We start from the raw sequence: 22,969 nt of genomic DNA on the forward strand, positions 1-22,969 counted from the left end.
ATAGTATGCTGGCTTGGGTAAGATCTAAGTATATATTGACCTGGGAATGTGGCTGGTCCCTTTGGGATATGGGAAGACCTGTGTGGATTTTGGTGAGATTGGTTTTCATAAATTCTCATCTGTATTAGGAGGGATACTGGCTGTAGCATAAGGAAAGCTGGAGCGCTTAAAGGGTTTCACTTGTGTAACTTCTGGCTAGCCAGCAAAGCAGTAGAGGTGTTCTTTGTGACTGGCTTGGTGTGCCTTGTAAAAAAGGACCCACCATCTTGAGCTGTAAGTTTTAGTTAATCTTCCCTAATTTGGCTCTCTCAACAGTGCCCAGAAATGTCCTGCATATTACAAGCTGGCATCAAGCAGAGTGCCCCAGGGGTTGTTCTTGGGGCAGTTTTGTTCTCCATCTTCATTAAAGATCTGGATCTGTAATGCACAACTCAAGATACTGAGTGAGCCACATGACTGGCCATCTATGAATCTTAGTGGACTGCAAGATCGTCCATAACCAAGACTGTCTCCTGAGATAGGGTAGTTTGGCAAACTGCACTTGTGAGCCTAGAATTTGCAGGGTGTGTTTACTGAACTGTAGCAATGCTTTGACTGGATGCAGAGGAAGCACATGGCTCTTGCAATATTGTGTGCAATCAGCATGCACCTCACTTCACGTGTCAGGGTCTGACGAATTGTCTTACAAATATGGATATGTATAGCTCAAAGTTGCTTTAGGCAAAATGCATCATGTGTTATATTTTTAAAGTTATGATCTGCTGAATATGCATGCTCTATTTCTGTGCATGTCTTATTCTTACACATGAAATTAGAAATAAGAAGGGTAAACCTGTTTTATTAATCTAAGTCTTCTGGTGAAAGCCATTAGTACCGTTACTGGTACATAAGGAAACTTAATGGTCCAGTGCTCAAGATGAGGTCCTGTAAACACAAACTCTGGTTGGTACTAGAAAGACACATGACCATGCTAGGGATGTAAAATTCTGTTTAACTGGTTAACCAGTTAACCAGTTAAATGGGTGGGCGGTGCCACAGACAGGGCAACTCTGGCCCAGCCGGAACACCCCTTTTTGCAGCAACCCTGTGGGGTTGGAGCAACTCTCTGTGTGTGGCGGGCATGGGGCTGCTCTAGCCCATACCAGATAACCATAACCAGTAAGACTCATCTGTTTATGATGAAAATTACTGGGTAATGGGTTAAACTTTAATATCCCTACACCATGCCACTTGGTGCTAAAACCTATCTTGAATCCGGTATTTTTCCATGGGGTAAAGAGATAAAACAAAGGGTTCTGGCCCCAAGGAAGGGTTCAGACTCGTCTTGTCCAGGGTAGAGAAACAAGTTTCACTGGAGAGCAATCTGTGGTCAATTTGGTTGGTCTTCACTAGACCCAGTGGATTGATCTCAGAGAATCCATCTGGGCCATAAGGTAGACATAGCCACTGTCTTGAAGGATTTTTACCTGGACTAAGGATTAGGCTACAAATTATTCATCAACTCACAGGCCACGGACAGACAGGATCATGGGATTTGCTTCAACACAGAGCCTATTAGGGATAACTGCACCTTATTAAACTTACCTACTCCAAGTTACTGCAAATTATTCACAAGGTACACATTGGCAAGCAAAGCACAACAGAATGCACATGCCTGGACAAGAGGCTATTTGGCATGCCTACATCTCTTTTTGCCATGGGGAGTTTCCAGTCCTGAAGCACTTCACATCAGGGCTGCAGTGGATGTTGCTCCAACTGGGGGAAAGTCCAAGGCACTCCTGAGGCAGAGTCTCCCCGGTGAAAGTTGCCTAGGGATGAGACCTCACAGTGATTGTATCCCTTAGCTGTTTGCTGCATGCGTGCATACTGGCTCAATGTCAGTTTTAACATTCGCATGGGGCTGAAGCCAAGGTTGCCCTGGTTTCTCTAGGCTCCCATATTTAAACACACGTGACAGGGGCTGTTATGGTTATCTCATGTTTATGTTTACAGGGTCCAAGGCTGTAACACAAGGATGGGACTTGGGCTATGCCTCAGGAATGGAAGTTCCCACTCTTGATCTCTGAAGACTGCAGGCTTGTCACATGACAATGTTCTGTAATCATCTTTCTTAGTGTATTAGAATTAGTTGGTGTGTTTTGTTGATTTTGGCTTTGAAGATTACTTTGATCTTTAACTCAGAACCACTTAAATCCTACTTTTTATGGTTAATAAACACTTTTGTTTATTGTCAAATGCTTCCTGGGAAGCAGCCACAGCCGTGTATCTCCTTTTAGTGATAGAGAGTGAACATCTTAATGGTCTTTTTCTGTGTAAAACTTTTACACAGAGTAAGACAAATTTAATTGAGGTTTTGGTCCCTTTTGGGGGTTCTGTTTCTGAGTGCTGTCAATGGCTTTATAGTTGAACCTTCCCAGAGCTGAACTGGTTCAGCACCTGTCTTGCTCTGTTGAGGGGGAGGCGGGGGCTGTTATCATAACTCTGTGTCTTTGCTGGTGGATACCACTGTTTCTGGCCCAGCAGGACAGGGTAGTGGGGTGCCAGGATAGCAGGTAGGTGGGCTCAGAGGCATGATCAGCACACCAGGGGACACCCTCAAGGGGATCTCTGTGACAAGTTTGATGACTACGTGCCCTTCCTTTCTGTGCATGTCACTTTAGTAATACCAGTAGGAAAGAAACTATGCAGATGGAAACCAGCTGAACCTGGCAACCATGTTGGCAATGATAAACAAAATATCTCACAGGCTACATATAGAACTCCAATGGGCCACAGGTTCCCCACCACTGATCTGGATGAGGGGATGGACTGCACTGGCAGCAAGTTTGCAGATGACACTAAGCTGGTGGGAGAGGTAGATATACTGGAAGGCAGGGATAGGTTCCACAGTGACTTAGACAAGTTGGAGGATTAGATTAAAGGAAATCTGATGAGGGTCAATTAGGACAAGTGCAAAGTCATACACTTAGGACAGAAGAATCCCATGCACTGCTACAGGCTGGGGACTGACTGGATAATTGACAGTTCTGCAGAAAGGACCTGGGGATTATAGCGGACAAGAAGCAGGATATGAATTAACACTGTGCCCTTGTTGCCAAAAAAGCTAACAGCACATTGGGATGCATTAGCAGGAGCACTGCTAACAGACTGAGAAAGGTGCATATTCCCCTCTATTCGGCACTGGTAAGGCCAATTTTGGGCTCTCTGCCACAGAAAGAATGTGGACAAACTGGAGAGAATCTGGCAGAGGGCAATAAAAATGATTGGACTGGTGCATATAACTTATGAGGAGAGTAAGGGAACTGCGCTCCTTTAGGCTGCAGATAAGAAAAGTGAAAAGGAATTTGATAGCAACATTCCACTTCCTGAAAGGGGGGTTCCTAAGAGGATGTAGCTAGGCTGTTGTCAGTGGTGGCAGATGACAGAACAAGGAGCAATGGCCTCAATTTGTAGTTGGGGAGAGAGGTTGGAAACTAGTAAAAACTATTTCACTGGGAGGGTGGTGAAGAACTGGAAAGGGTTACCTGGGGGCGGGGGGGTGGAATCTCCATCATTAGAGGTTTTCAAGACCAGATTTGACAAAGCCCTGCCCCTGCCACAGATGATTTAGTTGGGTTTGGTTCTGCTTTGGGCAGGGGGTTAGTTCTGATATCTCTTCCGAAACTAATATTCTAAGATTCTGTGCCTAAGGGAACCCTTCAGTGCACATGTCAACAGGCAGAACCATAGACCTCAAAGGAACTTTTACTTTGGCAAACTTAAGTGCTAAGTGAGTTTAGGCACCTAGACGGTTCTGCAATTTTGTGGATCACAGGAGAGGCAAAAGAGGGAAGGGTGGGGGGGGGCAGGGCTAAGCACTTTCCTAGCTCCCATTCTACCTGAACAGCCACTTTGCTGAATCACAGTTTTACAAATTGCTTCTATAAGATTATATATCTTGTCTGCACCCAAGTACTATCCACTTGCTACGATCCTCATTAAATGCAAATTGGGTTAAAGAAGATAGCATTCAGACATGAAACAAAACTAAAAAGCAATCTAGTAGCACCTTAAAGACTAACAGTATTATTTATTAGGTGATGAATTTTCGTGGAACAGACCCACTTCTTCAGATCTGGAGAATAACTGATAGAGGAAAAAATGAAAAAAGAAAAAAACCAGATTAATCAGCTAGATGGGGGCCGGGGAGAAAGAAGCAAAAAGAACCTCTGAAAGTGTCTATTAAGTTAAATGGGATGTCTGCCATCACTGTAAATATCAAAGGTGGGGAAATTGTCCTTGTAATGCATAAGATAATTGACCTCTTTGTTGAGTCCATGGTGATAGGTATCAAATTTGAAAATAAATTCCAATTCAGATGTCTCCCTTTGTAATCTGGTATTAAAATCTCTTTTAAAACACCTACCATTAAGCTGTAAATAGTGTGTCCTGCCAAGTTGAAATACCCACTTACCAATTTATATGTATTCCGATTCCTAATGTCTGATTTGTGTCCCTTCATTCTTTGGCAAACTGATTGTCCAGTTTGTCCAATGTACATGGCAGAGCGGCATTGCTGGGACACGTTGGCATATATCACATTAGTGGAACAGCAGGAGTATGAGCTCCTGATCGTATGAGTGACACGGTTAGGTCCAGTGACAGTGTCTCTAGTGCAAATATGTGGACAGATTTGGCAATGGGTTTTGTTGCAAGGAACGGTTCCAGGATTAGTATTTCTGTGATAATGCATGTGATTGGTAGGCAGATTTTTCTTGAGGTTGGGTGGCTGTCTGGAGAAAAGTACAGGCCTGTCACCTAGGGCATGTGAGAGTGAAGCATCATGTTCCAGTATATGTTGTAGATTCTCAATAACGTGCTGGAGGGGTTTGAGTTGGGGGCTATAGGTGATGACAAGGGGTCTCTGTTAACTCTCTTGGCCCTATCTGGAAGTAGCTGGCTTCTGGACATTCATCAGGCCCTATCATTCTGTTTCTTTGCTTCTCCCAATGAGCAATTAAGTTTTACCAATGCCTGGTGGAGATCTTGAAGGTTTTTGTCTCTGTCAGTAAGGTTGGAGATGCGGCTGAATCTTAGGGCTTGACTATAAAGGATGGAGCATGTGATGTGCCCTGGATGGAAGCTGGAGACCTGTAGGCAGGCGTGGGGTCAGTGGGTTTCTGGTGTAGAGTGGCATTGATTTGACCATCAGTGATTTGACATGAAACAGTTAACAACACACCAGTGCAGATGTGAATGCAGATGACCTACACACCCAGACAAGCAGGGAGCATTACTCAGCCCGTCTGGTTAATCTTTACCTAGTTGTCACACACCTGCTCCTGTCAGCTGGTCCTGGGGATTCTGCTGCTTTACCTGAGCACGCGGCTCCTGACCTCCCCGGGCGTTGCTAGGAGTGGGGCTGGGCGCGCCCAGCCTGGGGGGACTGAACGGGGCTGTGCGGTCCCTAGCAGTCAGGCTAGAGGTGCGTGCGGCCAGAGGCCCGGCTCTCCCGCCGGCGAGACAAGGCACCGGCTCTGCGGCCGGCCCCGCAGGCAGCCCTGGCCCCCAGTGAGGTCTGCGGCGCCACTTCTGCCCGGGGCAGCACGAACCCGCTTTGCTGGGGCGTTTCGGGCTACACTAGAGCCCCGCCCGCTCCTGGCGCGGCGGCAAGGGCTGAGCCCTAGGCTGGAGGCTGGGTCATGGCGGGTTTCTCCCGGGGTAGGCCAGAGGTCGCGGCCGCGTCACGGAGTGTCTCCCCCTCCCCCAGCCAGGGCCCAGGCAGGCGGCGAGGCTCCACCCCGCGGTGATTTGCATACGTGCATCCCCCGGCAGTTATTTGCATACGCGGTGACGTGTCCGCCCTGCCCCGAGGGCAGTCACCGGCTAGCGGTGAGGCAGGGCTCCGTTAGCCGCCGGCTGCCGCCATCCCTGTGCCGGGCAGCAGCGCGGCTCCTGCGGCCCGGGCCATGCGTGGTGCGGAAGCCGTGTCCCGGCACTGAGCGCCCATGGCGGAGCCCGAGGGCGGCCGGCGGCCCCGGCTTGTCTCCTTGCTGGCGCTCGGGCAGCGCGCTTGGGAGGTGACCTTAGAGCGGGAGCGGGGGCTGCTGTCCTGGCGGGACCCGCAGCCGCGACGGCGCCGGGGCCGCGGTGAGTGGGGCAGGCTAGAGGGGGAGGGGTGTGACGGTAGCGGGGCACTGAAAGGCGGCGGGGGGGTTAGGAGGGACGCTGGGGGCATAGAGAGGGGACACTGAGGTGCTCTGGCAGTGGGGGCTGCACAGTGTGGGGTTGGAGTGGCTCTGGCACAAAGACCTTACGAATTTTGAGGCTCCTTCTTGCTCGTGTGGCAGCACACGGCGCAGTGTGCAGGTACCAATCTCCTTTGTCTTCAGTGCTAATGGGAGAAGGGGGAAATAGAAGGAAGAGCAGATAGGGTGGAACTATCGTGTATGAGCAGCAGTCACAGCGAACGCTCCTTGACATTGAAACAAGCGAGTCTTAAACCAGCCCTAGGAATCCTAGGGGTTATTTGCCAGTACGCTTTTCAGACTGTATGATTTTAGCATATGACTATGTGGTTTGTGTGAACGTTGCCCCTTTCTGTCAACCACAAGAATACATACAGGAGAGGTGCAGTACAAAAACACAGATTGAAAAACATGATTACACTTTTTTCTGAGAACCTCAGTGGGGTACGTTACTTGAGTACATAGTTTTTCCTTTTCATGTTCAGATTAGTTGCAGCTGGATGTGGTAGAATTATTGTTGGTTTAAAACAGTAACAACATTTCTTTTTGTTTAAGTTAGAGGACTTTGATATGCTCAGAAAGCACTTTTGTGATAAGCCACCGTAGCTTCCAGCACTCCATATCTTCCTGATAAATTTATCTTTGGAGCTGTTGCATGACCCCTCAGCTGAAAGTGAAACTGCTTTTGCAGAGTCTTGTGAAGTTTCCTAGTTCCTACAGGACACTCCACTGTGGGGTGCAAATACCCCCTTGCCCAAGGAATGGGCAGCAGCTATAAGAGGCCTTCCCAGGTTTCAGTGCTCAGTCTTTCCCACTTCCTATTCTTTAGTCTGACTGTCGCTGAAGGCTCAGGCAACAGCAACTTGCAGACCCATGACTCTTCCCCAAAAGTCGCTCTGTCAGACCTATTAGCATAATATAGAACCTGTGGAAGAGACATTAAGACATACACCGACCCTGACTTCTGAACCCCCCACTCCCCCAGCCCACTGTCTTGAGCACCTCACATTCCATCCCATAATTTTTGGAGCATTTCTAAGTGACTGATATATTTGTTTAGCAACTTAAAAGCTGAGCTCCGTGTAGAAAACATGCATTTTGTTGGCTTCACTAGCTTGCATTGTTAGAAAGGATGCTAATGCAGTTACTCCAAGAGTAGTGTTCATTTCCTTTTCAATAAACATAATAAGCAATGTTCAACCCATTCAAGGCTGGAAAGTCTTAGAACACTGCTTTTCTGCCATGAAACAAAAAGCAGTCAAGTAGCACTTGAAAGACTAGCAAAATAGTTTATTGGGTGCTTTTCTACTGTGAGTGCCAGCAGAAGGGCCCCAGTGCATGTGCTGGGCTGCGAGCAGCTAGGAGAGCCCTGTTTGTGCAGCAGTCAAGACCCCAGTGTACAGGGCAGGTAGGAGTGGGAGACGACAGCAGGGACCCCCAGTGTGGCAGCAGGGGTGGTGGTGAGGGAAGGGCAGGGCCAGGCTGGTTGGAAGGAGAGTGAGGGGGCAGTTGGAGAAATGGGGGTTGCTGGGGAAGAAGGGCAGAGCCTGCTGAGGGGGAGACCCACACTTACAAATAAGGTACACACACCTAGGAATTCCTGCGGAGAGGCCTGTCATATGAGATAAAAGAAGTTCTTCACATGGTAAGAATAATGAAATAGTTCATTTGTGATGCACATTCGGTTCACTGGGAGAAAAATGTCTAACAAGTTGGAAGAAGTGCAATATTGGAAATAATGGCACTATCTTTCACATTTCAAAAAGCTATCAAATTTCCTATTGGATTTTAAATAGTATGCGTAGGTAAGGCTATGATTCAGTCATGTGTATTTTTAGTAAAAGTCATGGACAGGTCACACGCAAAAAACAAAAAAACACAGTTCATCACCTGTCTGTGACTTTCACTACAAAGATCCCTGACAAAATCTTACTGGGGGACCCAGGGTGCTGCTTGTTCGAGATGGGGATCATAGAATCATAGAAGAGTAGGACTGGAAGGGACCTCGAGAGGCCATCGAGTCCAGCCCCCTGCCCTCATGGGAGGACCAAGCACTTTCTAGACCATCCCTGAAAGCCATCTATCTAACCTCTTCTTAAATATCTCCAGTGATGGAGATTTTACCACCTCCCTTGGCAATTGGTTCCAGTGTTTGATCACCCTGACAGTTAGGAACTTTTTCCTAATGTCCAACCTGAACCTCCCCTGCTGCAATTTCAGTCCATTGCCTCTTGTTCTATCCTCAGAGGCAAGGAAGAACAAGTTGCCTCCCTCTGCCTTATGACACCCTTTTAGATACCTGAAAACTGCTATCATGTCCCCCCTCAATCTTCTCTTTTCCAAACTAAACAAGCCCAATTGTTTCAGCCTTTCTTCACAGGTCATGTTCTCTAGACCTTTGATCATTCTTGTTGCTCTCCTCTGGACCCTCTCCAATTTCTCCACATCCTTCCTGAACTGCGGTGCCCAGAACTGGACATAATACTCCAGCTGAGGCCTAACCAGCGCAGAGTAGAGCGGGAGAATGACTTCTTCTGTCTTGTTCACAACACACCTGTTAACGCATCCTAGAATCATGTTTGCCTTTTTCGCAACAGCATCACACTGTTGACTCATATTTAGCTTGTGGTCCACTATAACCCCTAGATCTCTTTCTGCTGTACTCATTCCTAGGCAGTCCTTTCCCATTCTGTATGTGTGACACTGATTGTTCCTTCCTAAGTGGAGCACTTTGCATTTGTCCTTATTAAACTTCATCCTGTTTACCTCAGCCCATTTCTCCAGTTTATCCAGATCCTTTTGAATTATGACCCTATCCTCCAAAGAAGTTGCAACCCCTCCCAGCTTGGTATCATCTGCAAACTTAATAAGTGTACTTTCTATGTCAATATCTAAATCGTTAATGAAGATATTGAACAGAACCGGTCCTAAAACAGACCCCTGCGGAACCCCACTAGTTATACTTTTCCAGCAGGATTGAAAACCATTCATAACTACTCTCTGTGTACGGTTATCCAGCCAGTTGCTCACCCACCTTATAGTAGCCCCATCTAAGTTGTATTTGCATAGTTTATCAATAAGTATATTATGTGAGACGGTGTCAAATGCTTTACTGAAGTCTAGGTATACCACATCCACCGCTTCTTCCTTATCCACAAGACTCGTTATTCTGTCAAAGAAAGCTATTAGATTGGTTTGACATGATCTGTTTTTAACAAAACCATGCTGGCTGTTCCCTATCACCTTACCACCTTCCAATTGCTTGCAGATGATTTCTTTAATTAGCTGCTCCATTATCTTTCCTGGCACAGAAGTTAAGCTGACTGGCCTGTAGTTTCCTGAGTTATTCTTGTTCCCCTTTTTATAAATGGGTACTATATTTGCCCTTTTCCAGTCTTCTGGAATCTCTCCCATCTCCCACGATTTACCAAAAATGATTGCTAAAGGCTCAGATACCTCTTCTATCAGCTCCTTGAGGATTCTAGGATGCATTTCATCAGGCCCTGGTGATTTGCAGACATCTAATTTTTCTAAGTAAATTTTAATTTGTTCTTTTCTTATTTCAACTTCTAAACCTACCCCTTTTTGACTAGCATTCTCTATGTCAGGCATTCCTTCAGATTTCTCAGTGAAGACCGAAACAAAGAAATCATTAAACATCTCTGCCATTTCCAAATTCCCTGTTACTGTTCCTCCCTCCTCACTGACCAATGGCCCTACCCTGTCCTTGGTCTTCCTCTTGTTACCAATGTATTTGTAAAAAGCCTTCTTGTTTCCCTTTATGCTTGTAGCTAGTTTGAGCTCATTTTGTGCCTTAGCCTTTCTAATCTTGCTCCTGCATGCTCGTGTTGTTTGCCTATATTCGTCCTTTGTAATTTGTCTTAGTTTCCATTTCTTATACGATTCCTTTTTTATTTTGAGATCATGCAAGATCTCCTGGTTAAGCCAAGGCAGTCTTTTGCCATGTTTTCCATCTTTTCTACACAGCGTGATAGCTTGCTTTTGGGCCCTTAATAATGTCCCTTTGAAAAACTGCCAACTCTCCTCAGCTGTTTTTCCCCTCAGTTTAGCTTCCCATGGGACCTTACTTACCAGCTGTCTGAGTTCACCAAAATCTGCCTTCCTGAAATCCATTATCTCTATTGTACTGTTTTCCCTTCTACCCTTCCTTAGAATTGTGAACTCTGTGATTTCATGATCACTTTCACCCAAGCATCCTTCCACTTTCAAATTCTCTATAATTTCCTCCCTATTTGTTAAAATTAAATTGAGAACAGCTTCCCCTCTGGTAGCTTTTTTCAACCTTTTGGAATAAAAAGTTGTCTGCAATGCAATCCAAGAATTTATTGAACAGTCTGTCCCCTGCTGTATTAGTTTCCCAACATATACCTGGATAGTTGAAATCCCCCATCACCACCAAATTCTGGGCCCTGGATGATTTTGTTAGCTGTTTAAAGAAAGCCTCGTCCACCTCTTCCACCTGGCTAGGGGGCCTGTAGTAGACTCCTAGTAGGACCTCATCCTTGTTTTTTACTCCTCTGAGTCTAACCCAGAGACTTTCAACCCGTCCATCTCCTATGTCCATCTCCACCTCTGTCCAAGTGTGTACATTTTTAATATACAAGGCAATACCTCCTCCCTTCTTTCCCTGTCCGTCCTTCCTAAGCAGGCTGTACCCTTCAATACCAACATTCCAATCATGAGTATTATCCCACCAAGTTTCTGTGATGCCAATGATATCATAGTTATATTCATTTATTAGTACTTCCAATTCTTCTTGCTTATTTCCCATACTTCTTGCATTTGTATATAGGCATCTCAGACATTGATTTGGTCTTGCCTCCCAGTTTTGCCCTGGCCCTCTTTTTACTCTCCCAGTGTAGCCCATACTCCCTCCCATTTCAAATTCATCTCCCATGTATTCATGCTGTTCACTTACCTGCGGGCTTTGCTCCCCTGCCCCCGTTGAACCTAGTTTAAAGTCCTCCTCACTAGGTTAGCCAGCCTGTGTCCGAATATGGTCTTCCCCCTCCTCGAAAGGTGAACGCCATCTCTGCCTAGCAGTCCTTCCCGGAAAAGGATCCCGTGGTCAAAGAAACCAAAGCCTTCCTGGCGACACCATCTACGCAACCAAGCATTCACCTCTAGGATACACCTGTCTCTACCTGGGCCCCTACCTCTGACAGGCAGGATCGAAGAGAATACCACCTGCGCCCCAAACCCCCTGACCCGTGCCCCCAGAGCCCTGAAGTCACTCTTGACCTGCTCAGCATCACACCTCGCAGTATCATTAGTGCCCACATGGATGAGAAGCATGGGATAGTAGTCAGAGGGCCGGATAATCCTCGACAATGCCTGCGTAACATCTTGGATACAGGCCCCCGGCAGGCAGCACACCTTCCGAGACGAAATGTCAGGGCGACAGATGGGCGCCTCCATTCTCCTCAGAAGAGAGTCTCCAACCACCACTACTCTACGTTTCCTTCTTGCAGGGGTGGCAGTAGACTTCCCAGCCTTGGGGGTACGAGGCTTCTCCTCTTCTGTACAGGGTAATTCTTGGTCTCCTGTATCGAGTACAGCATACCGGTTTTCCGGTACCACGGTGGGAGGGTTCTGAGCAGGGGTGGGACACAGCCTGCTGCGAGAAGTAACCAGCTGCCAATGTCCACCCTGGTCCACCTCCTCCAGTGGTTTATCAGCCGTCCTGTGCACTGGGACAGTTACCTCTGCAGTCTCCACCTGAATGCTATCCAGGAACTGCTCATGGACTCGGATACTCCTCAACCTGGCCACCTCCTCCTGTAGCTCCCCCACCTGCTGCCTGAGAGATTCCACCAGCGATAAAAATTTTACAAGTTTCCCAGCACAGAAACCTTTACAAAAAAGCAAAAGAGATACATGAACTGAAAAGAAAGCAGATAAGCTGCTCCAGGGCTCTGCTAGTAGTGGGGAGCCAACCTAGGGTGTTGCCGCTCAGGATTGCTGCGGGTGCTTGGGGGGAATGCCCTCACTGTTTACTGGGGATAAGTGGCAGGACCTGGAGTGGAGGTTTCCTGGAGGCGAGCTGCAGAAGTCATGGCAGTCATAGAAAGTCACAGAATCTATGGTTTCTGAGACATCCGTGACAGACAGAAACAGCCTTATGCATAGGTAGTGTTTTGCAGTGTCCTATTTATTTCAAAAATGTTATCTCCGGGTGTTTATGACCTTACTTACTGCCCTAAGTGCCTCATAATCTATCATATAAAACAAAGCAAGCAGTCCTGTAGCACCTTAAAGACTAACAATATTATTTATTAGGGTCATGAGCTTTTGTGGGAAAGAGCCACTTCTTCAGAATCTGGAGAAGAGCTGAGAAGAGAACCAGGAGAAAACTGAAGAATAAGCTAAATATAAAAATTAAGGAAGGAGGGAGGAGCAGGGAGAGGAAAGAGGAGAAGAGAGGCGGAGAAAACCCCATAGAAGTGTCAGTTAAGTGGGATGTCTACCATCCCAGCGACTATCAAAGGTGGGGTATTGTCCTTGTAATGCCAAGATTGAATTTAAGAGCTTGAATTAAAAAGGTTGAATTAATGCTAGTGTGGAAACAGTGTTTTTTTAAGTCAATTTTATTGGCCTCAAGAGGTATCCCACAATGCCCCAAACGTATCTGTTCTGGCCACTTTCACCTCTGCTGTTCTCCAGGTGTGCAGGATGTAGGTAACAGGAAGCCTCGGAATTTGAATTCATTTTCTTTCTGGCCAGTATGGCTAGCAGATCTCAAGAGCAGTTGCATCTAGCCGTGAGTTCTCAGGGTTGCAATAGAGCCCTAGTGTGGAGCCATCAGGAGGACCAGGATCTCATTTCTGCATGGGTGGCTGAATTTGTGCTGAGTAAACATCAGGAATGCTCAGCAGTGCTGAGTGAAAATCCAGCGCCCGCTCAGCACAAATGCTGCACGACTGGCGGGCTGTGCGGACCATGCTTCCTGTGCAGGGTTTCAGTGCTTGAGATGGCTTCTTACCTGTACAGGATTTAGCAGGAGAGGCCCGAGAAACTTGTTTTCTGAACTTTACGTTTTACGGGGCTGTCATTCTCAAGCAGCCATGGGGCAGGTGGGCTAGCCCCCTCACTTCCCCATGTGGCTAGCCCCCATACCACATGGCTGTCAGGCTTTTGCAGACTATGCTTCCAGAAAGAGCTATGTCCTGTGCTACGTGCGGTTTCAGAGCTTGAGAGGCCTCATCCTTGTGGTTCCCTCCCATGGTTAGCAAGAAATACTGCAGTTACTGTGCTAAGCCAAAAAGAATTCCCTGCAGCATCTAACAATATACGTTTTATGGTGCTGCTGCTTCCAAGCTGCCAAGTGGCTGGCAGGCTATTTCTCAGTACCCCTGCTATGTGGCTGCCAGGTTGTGCAGACCATGCTTGCAGACAGAAGCATTTGCTGATCTACATGGGGTTTCAGTTCTTGAGAGGGCTTTTTCCTTCCACGGGATTTAGCAGGAGAGGTTGAGAAACTTGTTTTGTGCACTGTGCATTTTACGGGGCTCTCTCTCTCCTCCTCTTCCCTCCGCCCCCCACCCAGTGCCATGCAGCTGTTACCAGTTCCTGCTGGAACCGTGCTTCAGGACCTCTGCCCCTGCCCTGTTCTGCATTGCCTGTTTACTAAAGAGCATTGTCTAATGTCCCTTTTAAAAAAGTAACCCCACCCAACAGGTTTTTTGGTTAAAGATGGTTTCCTATATTCTCCCTGCAGGGCCACACTTCCTTCCCAAAGTGTTTGGCTTGCGGGGGACAATTTTTATGAAGGAATGGAGCTTGTGGGCTCTCTCTCTTTTTTCACTCTTCCACACAGAGATCTGAGCTAGGGCTTCTTTGCCAGAAGAGGCAAGGGAAGTGCTTAATTCTTAGTGAGGCCAACAGAGAATAATTCAAGGGTTCATTGTTCCCCAACTTTTTTTTTATAGTCTAGTACATCCTTAACTTTTCCTTCTCTGCTTTTTAATCTTGGATTCCTAATGAGTCTTGGTGCTCGAGCCACCATTACTTCTGATGGGGCAACAGTGCCTTGTAGCACTCTAACCACTCGACACCAGTGCCCTCTGGGATTCCATAGAACTAATTACAGTGCTTGAGCCACTACCACTAGACACCAGTGTGCTCTGGGATTCCACTTAGTAATTACAGAGCTTGAGCCACTGCTATTTCTGAGGGGCTCCTCACCTCATGTTGGAGATGTCCATGTAAGGGCTCCTTCCAGCACTCTAAACACTAGACACCAATGCACTCCAAGCTCTAGGGAGAGAATGCAAGAGTCCTAGCTACTACACCTCCTACTCTGTAACCTACTAGACCCCACTCTCAGAGCAGGAAGAGAACACATCACTGTATCTTCTTTGAAAATAGTGGTCCATGTGGTCACTGCTGGTGATTCCATTGGTATCTACACTAGCCGCAAGCGGTACTTGTGTATTGTAGGCTTCACTGGGGGAAGAGGCTCTTGGGCAAGAGGTAGTTTTCTCAGAATTTACTTGAAGTAATGACAGTACTTGAGCCAGTACTATGCTCCAGGCAGATTGCCACCATCAGAGCTGGCTATTGATGTGCCAGTTGTCAAGTGTCCTTATGCAGGGGCTGGCTTCGGAAAAATGTCCATTTGTTTCCAGTGGCTGGGGGGAGTGAGAACACTGCACTCTGAGATGATATCACACACCCACAACCACTTGTGGCAAATTTTTTCCCACAAGACACTGGCACAGATGCCCAAAGTGCAGTGGGGCTGCAGGAACCATGGGATAGGTGCACACAATGCACTGCTGCCACAGTCAAACTTAAGCAATTTAGTGGGGACACACTAAGTCAGATGTAGAACTAAGGGATTGGAAATATAATAATAGCAGGCGCTTGTCACGTTTTTCTGATGCTTGTGTACTGAAATGTGTGTCTGTCACAGTTTTAAGGATGTGCTCATATTCCCTCTCCATTGCCCAGGAAGGGCTTTTGCTTTTAGGTTTCCAGCTCCCGAGTTATTTCTTCTCCTGGAAGAAACTATCTCCCTCCCTCCCGACCACAGATTTTAAGGCCTGACACTGATCTTGCCAGCAAGCCAGATTGCCTAAAATGCCAGGGCTTGCACTTTATTTTCCCTCCTGTGACTATGAGTAATATATTGACCAAAGTTATAAGTTACCACTGAGTTCCTTTTGAGCAAAAAAGTTATTAAGGTAATTAGAGAGAGCCTATTTGAAGGAACCTGCACATGGGCTTAAAAGCTTACCAGGGATCACCACCACCACTTTCCAGTCTAGAACTCTGATAGGCAAGTCCTTCAAAACCTGCAACTGTGTTTTTTCCTATGGTTTTTAGATTCAGAATAGAAACTGTGCCTGTCAGCCATTTCTTTATATGATTCAGACCTTTGAGCTTGGTCTTCTGCCAACATGTAATCAGCAGACAGTGACTCTACAGTGCATAGCTTCAAAACTCTGGGTTTTCACATAACCAGAGTTGGGGGAAATTTCATTAATCTCTGCCTAGGAAATCAACTTAATAGTGATTGTCCCAGAAGTCTCTATTTCTTTGATGCTTTTTTTTTAAATCTCCCTGGTCTCACATCTTTCCACTAGAGATGTTGTATACCATCTTGACCCTCCACCAATACATAAACTTAAGACCTGCAGGCTTTCAGTGGTATGGCAAGAAATTGTTATACCTGTCATGTTCTGTACCATTTTGACTTAGAATTAATGATTTAATATTCACAATTTACTAAAATATTTTCTATTTTAGGAATATTAACAAACTAAGTGTCAGAAAATGGTGTTGGCTATACAGTGCAGTTTTCAGCTTGCTGCGTCATGAATTTTCACATGGCAAATTAGCTTTCTTGAAACAGTGCTGATTCTGTCTTGAGATATGTCAAATACATAAAATTAAAAATAGTGCAGATGTTTTTATGGAGTGAATCTACTCAGTAGAGCTGTTGTGGCTTACAAAAACTTGAACAAATCAATCATGAAACTTTTTACATGTAATATCTATAGTTTTGTTGCTTCCACAAGGGAACAATCTTTTTCTGGTTTGTACTTGAGTGTTGCTTAATTTACTTATTAAGCTTCAGCAGTAGATTCTGTGTCCACTGAATCTTGATACAGACGTGAGTGCATGGTGAGGACTCAACCAGATATTCATTTTGTTGGGAATTGAGGAGCAAATATACTGTGCTCCAAGTCCTAAATAAGGGTGCAGGTGAGAGGTTGGTGAAGTGTTGAACTGGGGAAAAGGGAGGGCTGCTTCTCAGTGATGGCCCGCTCCACTGAGAGTGATTGTGATATTTATTATGAAACTGACATACTGATAGCTGTGGCTTACACCACACTACTAACAGGAGGAATAGGATTACACCCAAAAGGAAAAGAAACACCCCCTGCGGTTTTTCTAACTCCCAGTAGTTCTCTAAATTAGCCCACGGGTTGGTGGAATTCATTGGCTGTTATCTAGCCTGATTTCTAAGAGCTGTTATCTATACCCAAGAAGTGAGAGTTTTGAGTTTCAGGGGATAGGATTTAAGGATTAATAGGAGAAAGTGACGTACAGATACAAACAACACTCTGTTCTGTAGAACACGGAGGTTCAGCGGACCACGCTTCCCAGCTGAGGCAGCTTGCTTTCAGAGCTTCCCGGTCATTGGGTCAAAGCCGTCTCAGGGGTCCTGGGGCATCTTTGCCTCAGCCTTACACGTGACCCTTACAGACTCATAAAACTAAAGACGTACACACAGCAATACACATAGCTATGGCAGGGTATCAAAAGAAAAGCCAGAGATAAAATGCAACTGCTAACTTTTACTTATGTAGCTGAGCAGGTACAGGAACAAAACAATAAAACACTGCATCTGGCTATCTAAGCTATACTGTTACAAATTTCTTCGTGGTTCCAATAGGTTTTCACACATTACTCTATTTAACTCGTGAGCAGGCGGGAGGAGCGGCGAAGGGTGATCAGTCCTTGTCGCAGACAGCATCCGGTCTCTCCAGGATTCGGGAGTTCCTCCTTCTCCTTACTTTGTTGCCCCCTTTTATGATCTGCCTTTTGCTGGCTCTACCCGAGGCCTGACAGATCACATCCTGGTTGCTTCTGCTTCTCTTCGCCTGCAGCCCCTCTCAGCCCCCTCCCCTTTTTACACAACCATAAATCCCATACTTCTTTTTCCCTTTTAAGGTATGCAGCTGGCGCCTCTGGGCTGCTAGGTCAGAGGCCATGGCTCTTTTCTGTATAGGGTTTTCCTGTTTGTCAATTTTAGACTGGGGCGGTGGCTGCAGACAGTGCAGTCTGCTAGCAGTTCAGTAAATTCCATTGCTAACTGGGTTAGACTTCCCCAATTCACTTGGTTCCTCAGTTGTTGGTCTGGAGTTTGTGGTTTAGCCTTTTGTGCTAAGGTACATTTCCCTATCACAATTTAAAAGGGTCTGTGGACCCTGCCTCCACCCACGTACCTCACCGCGTTGTTCAAGTGCCCATGCAATTCACCCTAACATGCCTGAGCGTGGCCATTAACTTAAGGGTCACCAGGTAATTTTGCACGGGAGTTTGCAGCATTTTTCAGCGAGGTCAAACTCTTAGGGCTAGTCCACACTACTCTGCTACCTCAACACAACTGCACCACTCCTGATGAAGTCGTGCTATGTTGAGGGGAGAGCATCTCCCACCAATATAAAGCAGTGTACATACCACACAAAGTTGACATAACTTATGTGGTTCATAGCAGTGGCTTTTGCATATCCGTGAGGAACATTAGTTATATCAACTTAAACAGAGTCGGTGTTTCCAAGTTAAATCTGTAACAGAGAGGTAGCTGTGTTAGTCTGTATCTTAGCAAAACAAAAAAGCAGTAATGTAGCACTTTAAGGACTAACAAAATAATTTATTAGGTGATGAGCTTTCATGGGGCAGACCAGTTTCTTCAGATTTGGAGATAGTGCTGAAATTGAATTGACATGACTATTATATAACAGATACAAACGAAAAAAATTGAAAACTGACAAATCAGGTACCTAGGACAGAAGGGAGGGCAGAGGGGGAAAAATTACTTACTGCAAGTGTCTGTTAAGTTAAGCTGCTTGCCTGAGATCACTACAAATATCACAGATGGGGAAGCTGTCTTTGTAATGTGTAAGGTAATTGCTATTTCTGTTGAGGCCAAGGAGCAAAGTATTGAATTTGAGCATAAACTCTGTTTCAGATGTTTCCCTTTGTAATCTGCTGTTTCAAGTCTCTTAGTTTTAAAACGCATAGTCTCAGGTCTTTAACTCTATGGCCCACTCCATTGAAATGCTCACTGATAGGTTTGTGTATTTAGATTCCTAATGTCTCTTTTGTGTCCATTCATTCTTTGGTGAAGTGATTGTCCAGTCTGTCCAATATACATAGCAGATGGGCACTGTAGGCACGTGATGGCATATATAACATTTGTTGAGGTACAGGAGTATGAGCCACGGTCCTGTAATTTACGTGGTTAGGTCCAGTGATGGTGTCTCCAGAATAAATATGCAGACAAAGTTGGCAACGGGGTTTGTTGCAAGGAAAAGTTGCAGGATTGGTATTATTGCGGTATGGCATGTGGCTGCTAGGGAGAATTTTCTTGAGGTTAGGTGCTTGTCTGTAGGAGAGAACAAGCCTCTTACCGAGAGCCTCTCAGAGTGTAGCATCATGTTCAAGTATAGGTTGTAGGTTGTTGATAATGCACTGGAGGGGTTTGAGTTGGGGGCTGTAGGTAACGAGTGGTTTTCTGTTTTTAACCTTCCTGGGTCAATCTTGATGTAGCATAAGTAAAGGAGGGGTAATAGGGGTGAGAACTGAGGAAACGTTGCTCTAAGTCAGCCATAAAAATGTTAGTGTACTGTGGGGCCATGCAGGTGCCCATAGCAGTGCTGCTGATCTGGAGGTATAAGTTGTCCGCAAATTGGAAATAATTGTGGGTGAGAACAAAGTTGCATAGGTCAGCCACTAGATTTGCCATGGTAACATCAGGGTTAGTGTTCCTAATCGCTTGTAGTCCATCTTCATGTGGAATATTGATGTAGAGAGCTTCTACATCCATGGTGGCAAGGATGGTGTTAGGAAGGTTTCAGATGTTTTGTAACTTCCTCAGGAAATCAGTGGTATCTTGGAGATAGCAAGGATAGCTGGTGGCATAGGGTTTGAGGAGGGAGTCTACATAGGTGGATAGTCTGGTAGTAAGGGTGCCAATATCTGAAGTAATAGGGCATCTGGGGTTTCCTATTATATAGATTTTTGGGAAGCAAATAGAATAATCCTGGCCAGAGCTCAGAAGACATGCCTGTGTGAATTTGGTCCCTAGTAGAGGCAGGAAGTTCTTTAAGAAGGTTGTGTCATTTCTCTTGGTATTTTAAAGTGGGATCAGAGGAGAGGTCTGTAAAATATGGTGTTGGAGAATTGTCTAGCTGCCTCCTGTTTTACCCATGATGACTACTGCACACTCTTTGTCAGCTGGATTGATTATAATGTCCAAATTATTTTTGAGACTCTGGACAGCATAGCATTCAACATGAGTGAGATTGTGTCACTTGTTGTTTGCGCATAGTATCAGTCTGTACGTAGTTGTGAAAGCACTGAATATAGAAATACAGACTGTCACTACTACAGTCAGGGGGGAGTCCACATAGAATTCTTCTTCTTTTGGTGGTGTTAGGAGGGAACTAGGTAGTCAGCTTGGTGTTCATTGGTATGTTGGAAGTATCCCCTTTGATGGAAATGGCAAAAGAAGGCTTCAATGTCACCACAAAATTGTATCAAGGTTGTGTGGGAGGTAGGCCAGAAAGAAGTTCCCCAGGATAAAACACTCTTCAGCTGGGTTGAGTCTGTAGCTGGAAAGATTAACAATATTATCCAGTGAGCTGAGGTTGTCGCAGTTGTAATATCCTCTGATATGAAGTAGTTTAGTTTATTGTCCTTTCTATTTTGTAGGGAATAGAAGTGGATATTACAGATTTCTTGTCTAGTATTATTGAAGTCCCACAATGTGGCATCTTGTGTGGATGTTTGTTTATTGATGAGAGTTTCCAGGTTAGAGAGGTCATTCTTGATCCTCTCTTGCTTATTGTACAGCATACTGATCAGGTTAAATCTGTATATGAGTCCAAGAGATTTGATAGATGAAAAGTGCCATTTTCTCTCTAACCCGTCATGCTGCCTGTCTACCTCTATCTAGAATGCTTAAACTAAATTCCTCAAATTAAGAAGTAAAGAGTTTGTTAGTTAGTGTGTTTAGCAGCAGGTAACATCTCTAGAATTTTCTCTTGTCAGGAGTATATCTGACCCTAAGCCTGGCCTCATTCAGTGTTAAAAAAAAAAATAGTGAAACTTATCTTTGACTAGCTTTGTGCACACTGCTGGCTGTTTCCCCTCATGTTTGATTAACAAAATTTTCTTGATGTGTCGTTAAAATGGTAGTGGATGTAGGCTTACCATCTAAGCCACATCTAAAGCAGCCTGATGCCATATAAATGCTTGCACTAATATGTATTTAAAAGTTTGCATGAACTTTGTTAGCTATGGGGTTATGCAGTTTTCTATGGGATTAGAGAGCTTTCTTTTCTTTATTGTATGGAAAGTGTGTGATAAAGCAATATGCCTCCTGTTACTACTTCTAATAAACATGCCAGTGAGTATCCTATCCAGAATCTTTGTTTATCTAATTGGGGTGTCCCATTTTAATTTTATATAGCAACATGAGCAATCATTAAAAGTTTATTGTAACTAGAACATAGATTTGTCCTGAGTAACTTATATAGTTCAGTAGTAGAATGAAAGGCAACAACACAATATAAATAAACAAATTTCTACCTTTTTTCTTTCTTGCTCTTCTCTGCTTGACAGCTTCATATTAAGTGAGGTTAAGGCAATTAAATTTTTAATTCTCCTTCCATAAATGATTCTGTTCTTTTATTGGGAGCTGACCTTTTGATATTACAACCTACCATTACACACTTAGTCATGGTTTAACTGCAGCTAGCAATACTTATTCAATCTTTGAAGATATATCTATGCTCTAGAGCAGTGATGGACCCCCTGCCACCCATGGATGCCCTGGCGGCTCTCTTCCACCCTTCCTGTGCTTTCCGCCTCCTTCCCAGCACTGTGATTACTTATTTTATGCTCCATTCTCCCTCCTCCTCCGTCCTCCCAGAATTGGAACACTGTGGATCAGCTCTTCGTGGTGGTCCAGCTCTCCAAGGAAGGTGAAGGAGCCAAGCTGGAACATGTACTGAAAGTGCTGGGAGGGAGAAGGAGGATCAGATAAGTGTGGAGCTCTGGTGTGCAAGAGGAACACCAGTGGTCTGCGGGCTGCTGCAGTCCACTGAGGTGAAGGAGGGCTACTCATGCAGCTGATTCACTATTTGTGGTTGCCCATCCCTGCTGGAGAGACTTCACAGAAATAAATAGCTATGGCTGGCCTGCTACACTCTACTCCTCTTTAGACTTGATAAATATAACAATTATTTGTACAGTGAAATCTTTCTTCTTTTCATGTACTTCCCACTTTTTAATGTAGCCAGGTTTCTGAAATAACCAGATCATCATGCTGCCAGGGTGATTTAGAGATTAGACACCAAACAGTCAGTGCTCCTTCAGTAGTAGGAGTAGGAATGAAACAACCATGCAAATTAGAATTGCAGACCACTTCAGTGAATGTATTCTGATGGAGGCAAAAGAGCACAATTTTATGAAAGAAAAAGCATGTTTCTTATATCTACTAGACTTGTTTTAAGTATGTTAGCAATACAGTGGATAGAATCAGATGAATAGGATTGACAAGCAAGAAATAATATGCATTCAGAAGAGTAAATTAAAACAAATCATACATGGAACTGTGGAAAAAGACTACTCTGCAATTGCTCTACATTGAAACCCTCTCATCTTGTGGAGTCCTGGCTTCAGGCTGTAGCCTAAGCCCAAATGTCAATACTGCAGTTAAACTACCTTCTAGCCCAAGCCAGAGTCAGCTGACATGGGCCAGTGTGTAACTACAGTGTAAGCATACCCTTATCCATCATTATGAATGGCTGAGTAAAAATCTCTGCTTGTTATACAGCTGCTGTTTAAAAAATTGGGATATAAAGAGTTAGGCAAATCCCCAAAGTAGTATAATTCCCCTACATGAATCAATGATGTGATCTCATCTGAAGTACTGTGATTAGTTCTGGTTTTCCCATCTGAAAGTGAAAGAATATGTGGCATGGAAAGGATTGAAATTTGAAGAAAACTTTAGAAGACTGGGAATGTTTTCTGGACCTCTGTCATTTCCCTCAAAAGGGTAATGGGATCCTTTTTTGTTATTAGTTCAGATTTGTTATAGCATGTTTATCAAAATGCCTTTGCACAGTCACAGTAAATTTATTAAAACTCATGGCTTAGGGAGAAGTAGCTTTAAGTCATAGGGAGCACTATTTAAAGTAGGGATGAGGGACTGTCCTTCAGCAGTTCAGGAGGAAAAGCCAACCTCATGTTTATCCTGCAACAGTGGCTTCTGAGCCTGTCTGCCCACTTTAGGCCTGAGGAATGGATGCACGGGGTTACAGTGCCACTCGTGACCTAGCTGACCTTCTGTCACAAGTGAGGGGAAGTATGGGCCCATATCTGGGCCAGTTTTGAGTAAGTGAGTAGTCTGACGACCCTTTGTTCCTCATATACATTCATGGTTGTCCATGCCTCTTTTCCAAAGCTGCCTTTCTGGTATT

At 45.1% G+C, this 22,969-nt stretch overlaps 1 protein-coding gene across 4 annotated transcripts in view; it reads left to right on the forward strand.

Moving 5' to 3' along the window:
• Positions 1–22,969, forward strand: part of CERK (ceramide kinase) — a 131,985-nt gene that overhangs the window by 36,858 nt on the left and 72,158 nt on the right. The window contains exon 1 of one of the 4 annotated variants that reach the window (XM_075015913.1): positions 5,855–6,129. The exons of the other annotated variants lie outside the window; for them this stretch is intronic. Within the exon in view, the coding sequence (XP_074872014.1) occupies positions 5,988–6,129 (142 nt within the window). The 5' untranslated portion in view covers positions 5,855–5,987. Of the gene's footprint in view, positions 1–5,854; positions 6,130–22,969 lie in introns of those variants that run through there. 4 annotated transcript variants of the gene reach the window in all.

This window comes from Carettochelys insculpta, chromosome 1, assembly GCF_033958435.1.
Source record: "Carettochelys insculpta isolate YL-2023 chromosome 1, ASM3395843v1, whole genome shotgun sequence".
Lineage (NCBI taxonomy): Eukaryota > Metazoa > Chordata > Testudines > Carettochelyidae > Carettochelys > Carettochelys insculpta.